This window comes from Chiroxiphia lanceolata, chromosome 1 (assembly GCF_009829145.1).
Source record: "Chiroxiphia lanceolata isolate bChiLan1 chromosome 1, bChiLan1.pri, whole genome shotgun sequence".
Taxonomy (NCBI): Eukaryota; Metazoa; Chordata; class Aves; order Passeriformes; family Pipridae; genus Chiroxiphia; species Chiroxiphia lanceolata.
Window position 1 is genome coordinate 131,543,233 of NC_045637.1, and position 16,102 is coordinate 131,559,334.

The window sequence follows — 16,102 nt, forward strand, 5'->3', positions numbered from 1 at the left end:
TTCCTTCACTGCTCTTAGGTAGTGATACAAATTGTGCCAGCCCCTCTGATAAATATGCCAGCTGATAAATATTTATGGCAGATCTCAGTCACCCAGCTCTGATCTTGCTCCCTAACACATTGTGCTCGCTGTCCTTACAGCAGACCCAGCCAATGTGAAATTAGAGCAAACATGGGAATCTCAAGTTTCATATTAACACTGATCAGCTTGTCTTCTAATAAGGTCATTCAATTATGATTCAATCATTTATCTTCTTCAAATTTCATGAAAGTGGTTGAACATTAGCACCTGATACTATCTGATCATGTACGTGTCTCTCAGATGTGTTGGTTAAGTAAGCTAATTGAAGCAGGAAATATGTAGCCTAAAGAAGACATCACCAGTCTCAAGGACCATCTGGAGATTAAAAAATAGAAGAGCAGAAGAGTAATTTGAAAATCACACATTTTGTTTCTCCTCATTGCATAGCATCATACGCACATAACCTGTGCAAGAGATGCAATGAAAATACTCTTTATATTTGAAGCTAAAAAGCTGGCAGATGATATCAGGCACCTAAATTGAAGTATAATCCTTACCTCAGGGTTAAGAATGATACTTTCTGACAACAGAAGTAGATTTCTGAAGTGCTTTAAAGATTTCTTTAAAAAACTGTATCTAGTGTCATTGGTCTAGATCTTTATTTGGAGTGGAATGTTGATGCCAGTGAAGTCAGTGACAAAGCTCTCAGAGGCTCCAGTAGAGCCACGTAGCCACAGAACAGGTACTGGCCCACTGAGCATCACCTGATGAAAACCCTGACCTCCATTGCTGTGGCAACAGACAGTGTAAAAAGTGACATGAGTTTTTACCTTTGGAGGCTGTGGAGCCCCAGGGTGGTGCAGAGGTTTATGTATGCAGTCAGCTTTCAGGTCTCTGGCCAGAATATTAAGAGGAGCCTTAGTGCTGAATATAGTCATGGAAATCACCCAAACAGTGTCCTTCCCCTGGTATTAACAAATACAGCTGTGTTAGCAAACCTGGCTGCAGCTATTGGCTAAGCAGATGCTTTGATGAGCAAAACCCTTGTTTTGAGCTTTCTTCCAATCGAAATTTGCATGTCTTTGACTCAGCAGTGAAATGCTGTCTAGAGGCAAGGTACAAAACTTGGGACCAAAAGATCTGTGGTCTCTCATTTTTATTCTTCTGTCAAGTATGGAATGAGGGTACACTCTTGCCTCACAAACGAGATTTCCCTTCCTTAAAAAATAATAAAAAAAAAGGAGGTGAAGCGCCTTGTCAATAGATTCAAAGTCTCCCAACATTACTAGAAAGTGTACTCTGCTATTTTAGCAACATAATAAACTAGTAAATACATGATTGGGAAAAGAAAATGGACAGAAGCAAGTTTTTAGCATGTGACGAAATTACACAAAATCTTCATATACGTATATGAAGACTTAAAGGATTGATGATTAAAATGTTTAAAAAATTAAAAATTCCTATAATACTTTTATGTTGATGTCTATTAACAGAGCAAATGAAGGCTTTATAGGTTGGGTTATTTCTATCCCTACTGCACACTCTGTTTTAATAAGCCCATTTGAAGATGACTGCTTCTGATTTCCAGTAGTTTGCTGCATTTCTCTACTTTCCACCTGTGCATCTTCTGAGCTTGACAGACTCACATGTGTGGCTCTCACCTTCAGTATATACAGAAATGCTGAAATGTGTGGAAGGAATTTCAAACAATCACAGATATCACTCATGTAACAGGCATATACAGAGATTAGGTTGTGGTATTTATTCTGCAAAGTAATAAATATGTTTCCACCCCAATAGTTCCTGCATTTTTTTTTCCTTCATAAAGTTTCACAATAGATTTTAAATATGCAATGCCATGGGAAAATACTTTCAGTGATACATAATTTATGAGGATATCAACAAATCCATATAATTTTGAAAGAAGAAAGAAGGGTCTCTTAAATAACAAAAAGTCAGGAGGAGCAAGACAGGAAATTCTTCCCTAACACCAAGATAGAACATTCTCCCTGTGATCCAGACAGAAAAGATGTGAGACAATACAAAGCATCATTTACATGAGGAGAGTCCATACTGCATCCTTACTCCCATATAGTTTACTGCACAGAGTTAAATCCTTTGATGATCATTCTGCTTACACACAATGGTAAGTCTTTGATAATCATAATTTGCTTTTTTACTTTGTGTTTGCTGGTTATATAATTTTCTCTCTCCCTCTGTCTCTCTTTCTGTCGGATTTATCTGGATCTGAAATGATAGAAGCAAAAGATGCGAGCCCAGGTGGTCTTGCAAGAAACAAAGGAGAAATGGACAAGGTTCAGGGACATTTAAACAAAATTAAACAGGAAACATGTATGAACCTTTATTTACATTTACTGAAAAAGTTGGTATGAACTGTTTTGGAAGGTTTTATCTGAACTGGGAACTGCATTAATTACACTATTACTGGAGCAGCTTTTATAGGAAGAGTTATCGTCTATCACCTTCTTAAATGAGACTGACTACTCACAGTAGAAGGATGATCTGTGAACAGCACATTATGTTATCCATTAAAACCTCCAGAAACATAAATAAAACTCTTACTGCCTAATCTATTAATATTGTCTTACACATCAGATCTGTACTTTTCATTTTCTGTATTCTACAATACTAGTAATTTTAATACTAAGGACTGATGGAGGTAAAGGAAGACACAGCTAATGACTGAAGGGACAGCTCTGCTAATGAGAAACTGAGCAATTGATCAGCTCCATGGGCACAAATATAAATATGTTTGTGGGTGGGAGTAAGTCTGATCAAAAATCAGTAATATCTCAATAATTAGAATCTCTTCCATAAAAACTTCAACAGATCCTACTATATTTTTTTCACTTTCCTATTCTGGTGGAGATATCTGTTCTCTTGTTTCTGCAGGTTCTTCTGTTGCCTCTTCACCTTTTATGTGGTATTTTCACCCTTGCTTCTGGCACTGTGTGGTGTGAAAGTTTATACTTCAATTGCAGTTTTATAGAGGCCATAGCAAGGGCCAGTGCTCCACAGGTAGCTCCTATGAGCCCTGTGTGGGCTCTCATGCTTGGCCATGGTATATCAGAGAGCAAGGACCCAGCATATGTTCAGGTATTCTCCAATCTCACTGTCAAGTCCCATCTCATTGCCATACAGCTTCTTTATGCCTTAATGTATCTGTAGATCCTCTCACATGGGTACAGCAGCAGAGATGGTAAGGAAGAACCAGAAGCAATTCCTGTTTTATTACAAGCAGCGTGATTTCATTTCCTCCTGGTGGCACCTATAACTAACTTAACTCTTGGACATGGAGCATGAGAGGCTGGAGCCTGTTCTTGCCTCCTTGTGTAGATGTAGATATGTTTTAAATATCTTGAGCTAGTTTACCACTCTAACCAACAGTGCAGCATGCACTTTGTGTCTCTGTGCCCTTCACAACCATTTCACTAAAATTTCTATCACTGTGGGCATGAGATGGGATGACAAAGTTGGCTATCTATAGTGCCTGAAACCCATCTCCTGGAGGAAGCAAGCCTTCAGGAGACACCATTTTGGCTGCTTCCCACTCAGCATTATTAATTAGACCAAGAGAAAATGAGGAGGAGAGCACAAAAACTGGTGTCCACTAACATTAAAGTCTTGAAGCAAGGCCATGGTAGTAGCAATACTAAAAAATCTAGTGTACCCATGGACACTAGAACATTATAAATAATATTGCCATTGACAAGTTCAAGTGAAAACCATGACTACCCAAGTGTATTAACTTTTCCGTCCTATCACAGTTACAACGAAACAGTAGAAATAAAACTGTGTGGGCAGATAAGGAGTGTATAAAGGGTAGTTACTGTGATTTATGGGGTTCCGATACTGGTGACTTCCCTTGTTCTCAAAGGGATAAAGAGGGAATGAAAGCCAAGAAAAGGGGATTTTCAACATTTCATGAACAGTGTCAATTTTAGGACTTTTACCAGTATTTTACCAAATATTACCTTCTCATCTCTTATTGCTTTCAGTTCCTTCTGATGTAACCTGGCAGAGTCTGGGGGTTTGAAAATATATTTTTCATAAATGAGATGCTAATAGCTGATAGTAGTGAAGGTAAATGGAAGAACTGTTGCCCCATGTGACATATGTTTGCTTTACTTGTCCCAGGAGTCTCCATAGTGCAACCCCAACTGGAAACAACAAAGGTGGAGCTCCACAAAAGAAAAGGGTACTTCAATCCTCTGAGTTGTTTCATGTATTATACTTGGAGCAGAGCTTGAGGAGGTGCCATTTTGTTAAATAATTTGATTGTTTACTAATGTAACTATTTCCAGAGCTTTCCTGTCACTCTCAAAGCATCTCCTTAGTCTTTCATCTAAGTCCATCTGTTCTTCTGTCCTGCTTCCACTAGATTACTTGTAGGAGACTCTGCAGCCAGTTTAGCCACAAAGAGATGACACAAAGCTTTTCTAGAGTATTATCTGGATGAAAAAGTAATCAAAGACCAAACTTTGGCTTAACAGAGAATTACTGACCAGTGTTTAGCTACTATGTCTCCTTGGCCTTCTAGTGTATCTTCTGCTCTAGCAGAGGGTCAGTGTTTCTATGAAAGCTTTCATAATCTTGCCTAGGAGCCCTTCATCTATCTGTTTAAACTATTGCCCTTCTCATTCCTCTAGTACAGGAATGAGGCTTGGTAAGACCAGGCCCAGTGTGTATTCATGAGTTTACAAGTTGTGCAAATTTTGTGATTTTGCAGATTATATTTCTGCATTGACTTCACTGGGACAAACTTGCCCAGCAAGTTTGGCCTGGAAAGAATAAAATGTATTACTTACCTTCCTGTAAATCAAAGAGGGCCAAAGTCAGTCTCCAGTTACATCCATGCTAAGCTCTGTTGAAATCAAAGGTTTTCCACCAGATTTATGTCTCACTACACCATGTTCAGTGGTGAAATTCTTGCATTTTTTGTTCAGCTCCAGAGTAAAGGAGGGAGCAAAAGTGCCTGTTGTGGGCAAGTGAACTAAACCCTTTAATTCATCATTTACAAGCAAAGGACTGAGCCTGTGCTTTAGACTTTGCTTCAGAATAATTTTTGACATGTTCAAATAAATCCCATTAGTTTTCCATTGCCTGAGCAGGTACATGAAGAAAAGCTCATATCTCCCATTTCCTCTGTGACAGTGTCATTAGCTTTCATCAGTAAAGCAGAAAAGAAGAATGAGTGTTTGATTGGCAGATGTTCCTTCCTGACATAGTAAATGCTCTACCTGGACAGAAGAGTCACAAACTATTATTTGAAACAGGAAGTAGTGTAGTCACTAACATCCTTCTAAGATCCATGTAATTTGTGTTGTTTTCAAACACAAAAAGGATGATGCCACTGGCAGTTTGGGAAATTAATAAAACAAGAGTGAGAAAAGGAAGGTTGGGCACTAATCCTCAGGATTAGAGAGAATTTGTCCTTGCTAAGGAGCATTTTTTAATTGGACTGCAAAACACCATATCACATTTCTGAGGTTTATAGCTGTGATGGTTGAGCCTGAGTGGTGCAAGCAAGCACAGTTCCTGATGTGCATGTGCCTATGGAGGGGTGACTGCAGGAGGTGACAGGGAAAGCAAATTCCTGCTCTATCTGCCTATATCCTCATCCACAAAACCAAACTGACCCATGGAGAGGACAGTTGCTCCTGATGTCATTGCATTTCTCTGGTATCAAAAGAATTGCACTTCTCAGGGTATAATTCTTTACCTAATAGCGTTTTCTGTGTAGACTCTCCCTCACCAGTCCTGTCCAGCCCTGCTAAGTTGCAGGGACAAAGAAGATGGAGCAGTACTGCACAGGATGCACAGGGACAGGACATCCTGTTCTCCGGCTCTGGCACCCAGGCACAGCTGGCATGGGATCACTGACAGTGTCCTGTGCACCTTCCTTGGAGCACAGAATGACTGTGACTTCAGTTAACATGTGTTCACCTTTAAGAGTATGAGTTCGTTGTATGCTGGTGAATCATTTGCAAAGGAAGTTTTTGCCAGCAGTAAGCTCATGGTCAGTGCCAGGACTGTTGTGGCAGGAGCTGCACCGGTTTCACCCTCACTGAAATCACTGGGTTGCACTGGTTAACACTGCAGTAATAGAGGTGTAAATCAGAATAATCTCTTCCTCCATCCTAGGAAAGATCAAGTCCTCCCCCTCCCACAAGGTTCATTGAGATTAATGCAGACTAAGGCATGTTGTGAATTCAGAACTAGCCATATTCAAAGAATTCTCACAAATTTTCAGGCTGAAAGAATAGCTGCATTCATTTTAAGACAGATCTTTCAGTGTCTAAATGGCATGAAGCAGAGCAGCAATTCCCATGATTTTTCCCAAGGTCTTTATATTCTTGTTTATATTCTCAAAACTCTCAGAATAATGAAGGAAACAAAGGACCATGTAATCCTGGTGGCATCAAGTTCACTGATCTGGCATGGTGTGCCATATGAAGTATGGATGATTAAAGGACATTCACAGCATTTGTAAATGACACTTCTGTGAAGAGTATTTGTTGTTTATGTGGAGCAACTAAATCTGAGCTGCAAGGAAGTCAGTAGCCATCTCTGAGAGAGATCTGAGCTTTCTCAACAACATTATGGTTGCTTTCTGAATGGGAAGTCACCGTCAAATTAACAGCTGGCATCAGGAGAGGGAAAAGGAGGCTTAAGAGTCTAAGAATAAGTATTTATTTTGGGAAAGTTTTCCTTGTCTTAGTTTCCTCAGGAATTGTTCTGTCTACATTTCAGTTGCTTGCTCTTCTTTTAAAGCTGTATCTATTAGTAGGCTACCTATTAGTAGGCAGAGATTTCTTCAAAACTATTGCAGCATCACAAAGTGAGGGATAATAGCCTTCATGTAGCCTGGTTCCAAGGTATTTCATGTTAAAATAACCTAGGGTCTATCAGATCCTGTGGATGGTATTTTGGCAGTGGGATCCCTACATGCAGCCTCTTACTTAGAAGCCAGAGAGCTGTTTCCTCCAGAAATGTGATTCCAGAAAGGACTTTGTCATGAAAAATGCATTGTTGTCCAGAAGCTGAAGGCATCAGGTCCTGGGGCTTGTTCCCAGGTTTTATATCTGCATCTTTTCTGCTCAGGTACAACCTGCAACCAGATACCTAGCACAAGTCCAAACTGCAGACTGAAATGTCTCTGTGAGAAGTTGGATTTAACCTGTCATTCTGCCTAATCATTATCTACCTGCACCATCTCTGGACCCTGAAGCTCTGCCATTGTGACAGCAAAAAGTGAGCATTCCCAGGACAGCTGTTCCCAAAATCAGCAGAACTTCAGCATCCTAGTTCTTGCTGTCATCAGCTGTGGTTCTCTTGTTTAGCCACAGTGGCCATTTGCAACCACTGGTGTCTCTACATGAGGCTGTTGAAGCAAAGCACATGCTGGCTGTATGCCAAATGGGTGAATCCATTCCAGATTTGCTGACATTCATGACATGCCTCCAGAACTGCTGGTCAAGAAAGGTATACTTACTTTACCCTCCGATCTGAGCTATAGCAGTCTCTAAAAGACTATCAATCTTCCACAACGTGGAGCTGTGTTTGACCTAAATCTGACACTAATTTCTCCATGCCTTACCGAGGCTTTTTATCATTTTTTCCCTTTGGTTTTCCTCAAGAGATGGGAGAGATGACAAAGTGAAGATGACTTAAAAATGCGGGATAGGACCTGAGAGACCGTAAGACTCTGTCAATTGCCCTGTCTCCAGTGCATCTGAGAGACTGAAAGGTAAATAGATGATATGTCTTTAGCTCCTAAAAACACAGGCATAGAAAAATGTCAAGTAGCCACTTCTTAAATGTCAGATCAACAAGTGCAAATGCTAACAGTTGCCTTTTTGATGGCTTCTGTGCTATACTGTATGCACATTGCATCCTCTAATTAACTCCTGTTGTATACAAGGCCTCCAACATGAACAGAACATTTAAGAGCTTAAGTTTTGATATTTCTCTGGGAATATGAAGCAATTATGTCTAGAAACCTAGCTGAGGTAGGAGCAGCTACTAATTCAAGATAATTCAAATCAAACCGGGGGTTCCTCTCCAAGTTTCCTTACCTTATACCTTTAGCAGATTGTACCTAAGATATAAGAAATTTGAGTTGGAATTGCCCAAAAAGTAGATTTTTCAAAATCCTTCAGAAGATGGACTCTTCTAAAAGGAATTCCCCTCAGAGGAACAGTACCAGAATGTTTCCAGTTTTCCTCACTGGGATTTGTCTGTTTAAATGGCAGTGCTGCCAGTGCAGGCAGCTGTGTCTCGATTCAAGAGACCATTCTCCTCACTCTAATGCAGGCGGCTAAAATAGGTCAGGTTAAATAAATGAAGAGTGCTCATTCCTCTACAGGGGATACTTCATCCTGCACATCTGTACGATGAAGTCAGACTTCCAGGTTATATGAAATTTATACCATCCATGTTATTTCATTGCCCTTCAGTGACTGCTGTGCAGACCAGCAGTATTGCCCGTTTTTAGCCACAACCCTGCCACCCTGTGTCTCTTGAAGATATTTAAGACCAAACCAAAGTAGCCTGAAGCAGAAGAGAAATAAATGAAAGGGTGTCAAAGTGTCTTTACAGATGACAGCCAAGCACATGGAGTAAGTGTATGGAAGAAGAAACAGTAATGACTTTCAGCAGGAGGCAAAAAGCAGAAGGTTTGGGCAACTTATGTAAATGTCCTTTAGCTTTAGGTGGCAGAATGAGCTGTTAGATCAAAATAGATCAGTTCTTTGGATGACTGAGCTCCTTTCCTCACCATTTCACCTTTGAATGTCTTATGGTTGCATACACCCAACTCACTGACTTCTAAATTTTCTGGTGTCCCCTTGGCCCAACATCCTTCAGAGGGTTGGGGACTCCCCCTTGCACCAGATCTCCTCAGGATGGACACTGGAGCAGTCTGAGTGCATCTAAAACATTAAAACATTCATAAGCATTTAAGGTCAGGTATGTTTTACATTTAGACACCAGTTTTTTAAATACATACAGCTGACCTAGTCGTTCCATGCTAAAGACAGACAAAGACGCATCCAGGGACTATCCATCTGACTTATTTCAGATATATCCTTTAGGATGAGGTAATTTGTACTGTGATCTCCATCATCTCTGTTGACACGTTACCTTTTTGATTACAGGAGAGACAGATTGGGTGTCTATATTTAGTATCACAAATACCAGTCATATCATTAGAAAACTCTTGGAGCATTTAACTGAATCATGGAGTATATATAGGCATGTCATCAAAGCTATATATCTACCTAGTACCTGGGAAACGCTTTGGCAGGTTACACCTCAAACATAGGGTAAGTACAGTTGGCTGTTAAATATACTCCACCTAGCCTTAAACCAGCCTGGCTCTGGGCACGATGCCCAGAGCTCAGCTATGCCTGGATACATGTCTGAGTAGCCTCTGCCTTGGCCTATCCTCCTGTGCCTGGTGGGTCTTGCTCAGGTGTGATGGTGGAGAGGTGCCTGGAATAGTTGCAGTCTTACCCCTTTTCATCAGAGATTACTTCCCACCACTGGGAGAAGGTGGCAGCAGATCCTGTCCAAATGTACAGCAGGTTGCAGTATTTCTGTACTATTTTTTTAGACTATCCTGACTGCCCTTGTTTTCTCTCCTTCTCTGATGGCCTCTCTGCTCTCCTCCATCAGTCAGGCTCATACTTACAATACCTCCCTGAGAAGCTGCCTCCCTGCAGCAACCCCAGCTCAGAAACCAAGCTGATAAAACCCATCTGGCATGACAAGGCTGTGTTTGTCTTGTACCCCACATGACACTTGCTGTGGTGCATCCTTCAGGCGAGAAGCCAGTGGCCACTGCACATTGAGACAGAGCCATATGTGCCACAGGAACCCCTCCAGAGCTCGGCCCTGCAGTTTGAAGCTGCAGCCCAGGGATAGCTATCACTACAGCAGCTGGGACTCAAGTATGTGCAGATGTCACCTGTCCAGAATATGTAATTCTGGGCTGGCTGCTTTCCTATAGCATAGACATGGACACAGATGCTGTTAAGAATATCTCCTGTTGTTTAATTTCGTATTTTGCTTTCTTATAACACAAAACCTAGAATCCTTCTGAGCCACTGTGTACATTTTGTTCTGTAAATGGTTTAAAAGTATATTAAAGCATTAATCTTCTTCCAAGCCCCAATATGCCAGGTTTCTGACTGGAACACAGTTTAATGGATGACTCATTGCAGATACATTGTATAATGGTACAACTTCTGATAGCCAGTGATTTACAGCTACAATACTTAGTACTGTCTTGCTTTGGGAAGTCCTTTTATTGCTTATTTGTGCTACATGTGGATACTTGGAATTTAAGAATACTTTCATACAATAGTGTTCTAATAGAAAAAACTCCAAATTTTTAAGGCAGAGCAGTAATCAAACTTGAAGCTAGTCCTTTAAAATGCTAAGTTCAGAATGTTTGAGAATATATTGTATTGGCTTCAAACTGAATTTGAATAAATCATGTCTGGCCTCCATGGCAAGGCCTCCTTAAGGAGGGTCATTTGCCGCCATGTGCTGGGGAGGTTTCCCAGAGGTGAAGAGGATAGTGAGGTCAAATATGTTTATTTTCCTTTAAACAAAGAAGTGCACAGTTGTATTGGTGGCCCATATAGCTGGCTTGGCTTAAAATCAATAACCTTGGTGGCCTGTTCTTATCAACTTATTTGAAATGTCAGTCAGGGGCATTTGAGAAGAGAGGTTTTGTTATGCACACTGAGGGGCTATCCCACCCTCATTTTCCATAGGAGAGGCTCTCTGGAGTAACAAGGAGTGATGTAAAACACAGACCTCCCAACGTGACAACCTGAGTCCCTTCAACAAGGAAAGCATCGCAAGAATGAGGACCCACAGGAATCTGTACAACTTTACCATACCAAAACTGAGTCATACCTTTTACTCTGACTGAATTACTGGAATGACCTGCTCAAAAACAGTTAGCAGTTTATTTTGTATTACATTTTGTTATTATTGTTAAAGGTAGTATACTGGGGTTTATGTAGTCTGAGGGTTTTGTCTTGATTTGCCCTAGTAGGTAGTGATGGTAGTTAATGGTGCAGTTTTCTGTCCATAAGCTATAAACTGATAACCTTAACAGAGAAATTAAAAGCACATGTGATCATGGGGGTGCTGGATTGGCTGAGGAGAGCAGCATGCCAAGTACATTAGTGTGCAATTCCAGGGTCCTGTGTAGGCAGATGGACTTTTGGGATTCCTTCGAATGGAACATTAACAGTGTTTATAACATGCCAGTATGTCCTGTAAAACATCATAGACACCATTTGTAGCTCCTCCTGGTAAAAGGAGAATAAATTGTTTACCTTCTTCTCTGGGAAATGTTCCAGCATCCTTTTGAGGTGCTTTCATTGCATACTGCAGCTGAGGCGTTCACAAGAGTTACATGACTCATAGCAAGATTTGCAAGTGAGAAGAATATGACTGACTGTATTCCTATTGACTCTTTCTGCCCCTGAGTTAGCCAGAATTTAAGGTCATTGCGGGTTGCTTTCATAAGGAAGGAGAACTTAAAGGAAATTTTTTTCTTGGGTGCTGTCCTGCAGATCAGTAAAGAATCTTTCTCAGTTTCTGTGTCCATCAGTGCAGTGAGAACAAGTAGCAGGAGGCAGCCTCTTTGCCTGCAGGGTGAGTTTCTTGTCAAAAAAAGGTTTATTTTTGGACGTCCTTCCAGAGCCACAAAGGAGGTGCCTTCTTAGGTGGTTACCTGGCTTTGAGGGCTTTCCTGATAATTTTTTCACACTTTCCCTTGCTACATAGCCACCAACGTGTGTGCTGTCTACAGCTTCTTTGGGCAACCTGTTTCAGTGCCTCGCCACCCTTATAGTAAAGATATCAGTCTTTATAGATTATAGATACAAGTCTTTATAGATTACAGTAAACATTTATAAATTATAGTAAAGAAATCAGTTATCAAGCATTGAACTGGTGCAAGATTTGCTTCTGCATCATCTTGCAGTTTTATCTTATTTGTTTCTGTAATAAACACTATATGAATCTTACTATTTCTGCAATTTTCTCAATTAAAACTAATGTACACCAAGATATTGGTTATCTTTATCATGTCTTATTTGTACCAGTCCAGTTCTCATCAGTAACAGGTTCATCTCTTTTACATGCTCTGACCTAAGAAAAACAGTTTCTTTATTGTAGGAAAGTATTTCCACTGCATCACTTTGCCGTAGATGAAACATGCTGCATTTTTTAGGTCCAAAGCAAAGACTGATTTTTATTGCCCTTTGATTAGTATGAATTTAACATAATTCATCTCAATGCATTGTTGTGCTTAAACTCCTTATACTAACTTTTTCAGATAAATTCTCAAATTAATATGATATGTATCACAGTACTATTCACATCAATCCTTCATGCTTCACTGGTACTCTTATTTCTGTAACTTATTACATGAGAAGTGATTAAATTCCTCAAAAGAGTCATATGTTGTCCATTGCTCTAAAAGATAAGTAAATTATTTCATTTTTAAAGCCACAAGTGCTAGTTCAGATGGAGGATACAGGAAAGAAAGAAATGTTGGGAAATGAAGGAAATGAAGCTTAGCTCTGTAGCTGTCAGGGAGTGTACTTTCTGTGTGTGCATTTGTTTGAGCTACAGATAAAAGTTCCAGCAAAGACTGACTTAGTTCAAATGGAAGGTATGTTCAGTCATTCTCTGCTCAGAGTTGGTGAACAGTGCATACAGCTGGCATGGAGAAGCAAGGATACTCCACAGTGATCTCTCTTTCAGTTTGGGTGATATGAAATGGTGAAAGCATTAAGTTAAAATGACAAATTTGAGAAAGTACCGTGCATTTATTGCAGAACTCACCGTCTGTGGTCTGCTCCTCTCCAGCTGCCAGGCTGAAGGAGAGGCTATTTCTAGAGCCCTGGTGATGAGATGGACTGCTGGGACAACTTTGGCTCTGGCAGGAGTGGGACCAGCCAATGTGCAACATGCAGGCACCCTGAGTCACTCCTGCTAGAGCCGTCAGGGAAACAATGCCTTCAGCTCACAGATGGATCCCATGACCTGCAGTCCTTCCTGGAGACCCCACAGGGGGACATGGTGCTGTCCCAGCCCAAACCTGGGACACAGAAAACTGCTGTGATGGCTCAGAAAGTTTCCTGGCCTTTTAGAGGCCAGGGTGTCTGCCTGATGCCAGAGATTGTGCCACTTGAAAGTGTGTACAGTCTTTGGGAAGTGCCTGTCAGTCAAGGCAGCCCTTGTAGGGATGGGTGATCGATAAGGGGAGAAGGGAGAAAGGCCAGCCACCAGCTGGGAGGCTGCATTGAGCATGGATGAGGGAGCAGAGCAGGAAACATATTGACCCAGACCTATGAAAAATAGTCCAAAAATGATTTAAGAACCTTAATTAATACATTTTCCCACAGAAAAAGGAGAAAATACTTTTCCTTTTTCTTTTTTTTTTTTTTTTTTTGGTGGTGGTGGTTGTTAGTTGGTTGGATTGGATAGGGTATACAATCCTTTTGGTACATACTTTTAAGAACTGTTCAGGTGCAGTGTGGAGAAAAGATGTGACAGTCTGTTCCATCCTGTGTGATGAGCAGAAATAATGAATCACCAGAAAATAAAAATCAGTACTTCAAGCTAATCGTGTCAGAATTCTGTATACTAACCTGCCAATAAACTGATATTTTAATGAGCATGAAGCTGCACTGTAAATAGTGAAACAGAACTAAATATACATGTTCGATCAATTGGGAATGTTTTTAAGGAACGGAAGATGGTGCACTGGATGGCTAACAAGCTTTTCTGGTCCAGAGGGGCAGTCCAGAGGACACAAAACATGCAATCCTCTACTCACTGAGCTGCCAAAATATCTCTTTAAAGAGACAAGTAAATCATAACAACATCCCATACAGTCCACCACTGCTCTGACATCAGATTTCCAGGTAGCATGTGGTGTTTCCCAGGAGCAGCAGGTCTCTGCCAGCACAGCAACACCCACCCACTTCTCCTCTCCCTCCCGGGTGCTGGTGACAAGGAAGTCCAGGTAGAGTAACCCATAGCCCTCTCTAAGGAAGTGAAGGGACACGAGATCCTTTCAGAAGAGGAGCACAAGCTGGCACTTTGGTAGTGGACATGACATGCTTCCCTCCACCATCTGCCCACCACTTCCCAGCATCTTGAAGCCACAGTCTCTTGTCAACATCTATGTCTGCAACCTTGTCTGAACCACACACGGGAACCACTTCACCAGCTCCATTTAGCTCCTTGTGTCAATTTCTCGCAGAGTCAAAGACAGTACTCCTGGTACCCTACCCAAAAAATCTCCACAACAGCATTTGCTTTTCCCAAAGGAGGAAGTTGAGAGCTGGATGCTGTTTATCTGACTTAGACAGACACCTGAATAAACCTCTGAAAATTTTGATCAGAAGATAAAAAAATCACTTAAACTGGAGCTCTATGTTACTGTCTTCACAGCCTTCCTTTTATATGTAGAATAAATTGTTTGTTTCAGTTCTAAAAAATATCAGATTACTGACTTTTGAAGGGAATTTTTTTGTTATGTGGTACTTCTGGAGTGCTGTTATGATGATTTTTTTCTATTTTGTAAGGGCTGTTTGTTCAGTTCGTCTCATTTATAAAAGTTTCAAATCCCTCTCACTGATAGGTGCTGAACAAACCTCTTTGTTTTCCTATAGCCTAGCAGTAACATTCATCCTTGCCTACCTAAATGCAAAATGCTGGTCAAGTGTTTGACTTTCTCTCATTTGTCTAACAGGTAAGCTGCAAAGTGCTGCAATTCTTTCATCAGTACATGCTGGGGTGCAACTACTTCTGGATGCTCTGTGAAGGCATTTATCTTCACACACTGATCGTAGTGGCAGTGTTTGCTGAAGAGCAACGTTTGCACTGGTATTACCTCTTGGGCTGGGGTATGTATGTTATCATTTGTAGCAATTCTTTCAGATGTTTGAATTCTTCTAGCACTTACATACCTGAATTGTTGTATTTATATCACTAGATCATACCTTAAGATTGAGTTCTCGGGTCCTAAATTTCAGTGCATTTATTTGGATGGTCTTAAGAGACTTGCAAAAAACAGCAGGAGTCAGTATCTCCTGCTCAGTATCAGTATTTGCTGCATCTTGGGATTTCCAGAAAGAAATGCTTAAGTTCTGTTAAGAAAAGCTTTGGAAGAGAAATACATTTCTATTCAAGCATATCTCTTTTCTGAACAGAAGCTCTCTATTTTTGTCACATATGCAAAAACATGAATGTGTGACATTACCTATAAAGTATATTTTTTCTGGAATGACGAAGAGTAAAGATCAGTATCTATGTCTCACAAAGCGAAAAAACACAGCATGCAAAAAGGGGAACCAGAATTTCTCTGGAAGTGAACCCAGTATCAGATATATTTTCACATATGTTGTTTTAAAGGAAAAGATTCAGTTTTACCTACTGAGTAGATAAGAGTTCTGCTATCAGGGCTGTTTTTGTCCAACAGCGATGATCTCTAAAGCGTTTCAGAGAAACATACAGGTGTCAATAAGTAAATCTCCATGATATTCTTTGAGAGAGGTTACAATCCCACACATTGTGGATGCAAACTGCATGTAGTCACATGCATATTGCTCAAGGAACCAGTTCTGGTTCTTCACCTCTAAATATGCAGATTTCTTCTGTTTACGTTAAGGGATGCCTTGCCTTTTAATTGGTAGCAGCAGCAGATATTTATCCTTTGGACAGTCTGGTCCAATAAATGGCCACATAAATACAACCAGTATATTACAAAGGAGTCTCTTTCACATTTAAATCACTATTGTAAATCCAGTCCACATCGGTGTTGACAGAAAATCAATACCAAGGGTTTTTTCACCAATTTGGGAACCATGAATCTCTGGTCTCATTCCAGTTTCTGGTAAGCCAGTTCCCATGGTGCAGCAAAGCAGCAAATTATGAACCTTTATCCACTGTCCCATTGCACTGGGATTCATGCAATCCCAGTCAGAAACAGATACAATTTACTCTGTTTTCCATTCTC

The 16,102-nt window shown here is 40.6% G+C and overlaps 1 protein-coding gene across 4 annotated transcripts in view; it reads left to right on the forward strand.

The window, feature by feature from the left end:
• Positions 1 to 16,102, forward strand: part of CALCR (calcitonin receptor) — a 159,047-nt gene that overhangs the window by 118,734 nt on the left and 24,211 nt on the right. For all 4 annotated transcript variants that reach the window (XM_032711848.1, XM_032711866.1, XM_032711856.1 and 1 more), the window contains one exon: positions 14,837 to 14,990. In XM_032711848.1, coding sequence (XP_032567739.1) covers positions 14,837 to 14,990 — 154 coding nt within the window. The remainder of the gene's footprint in view (positions 1 to 14,836; positions 14,991 to 16,102) is intronic.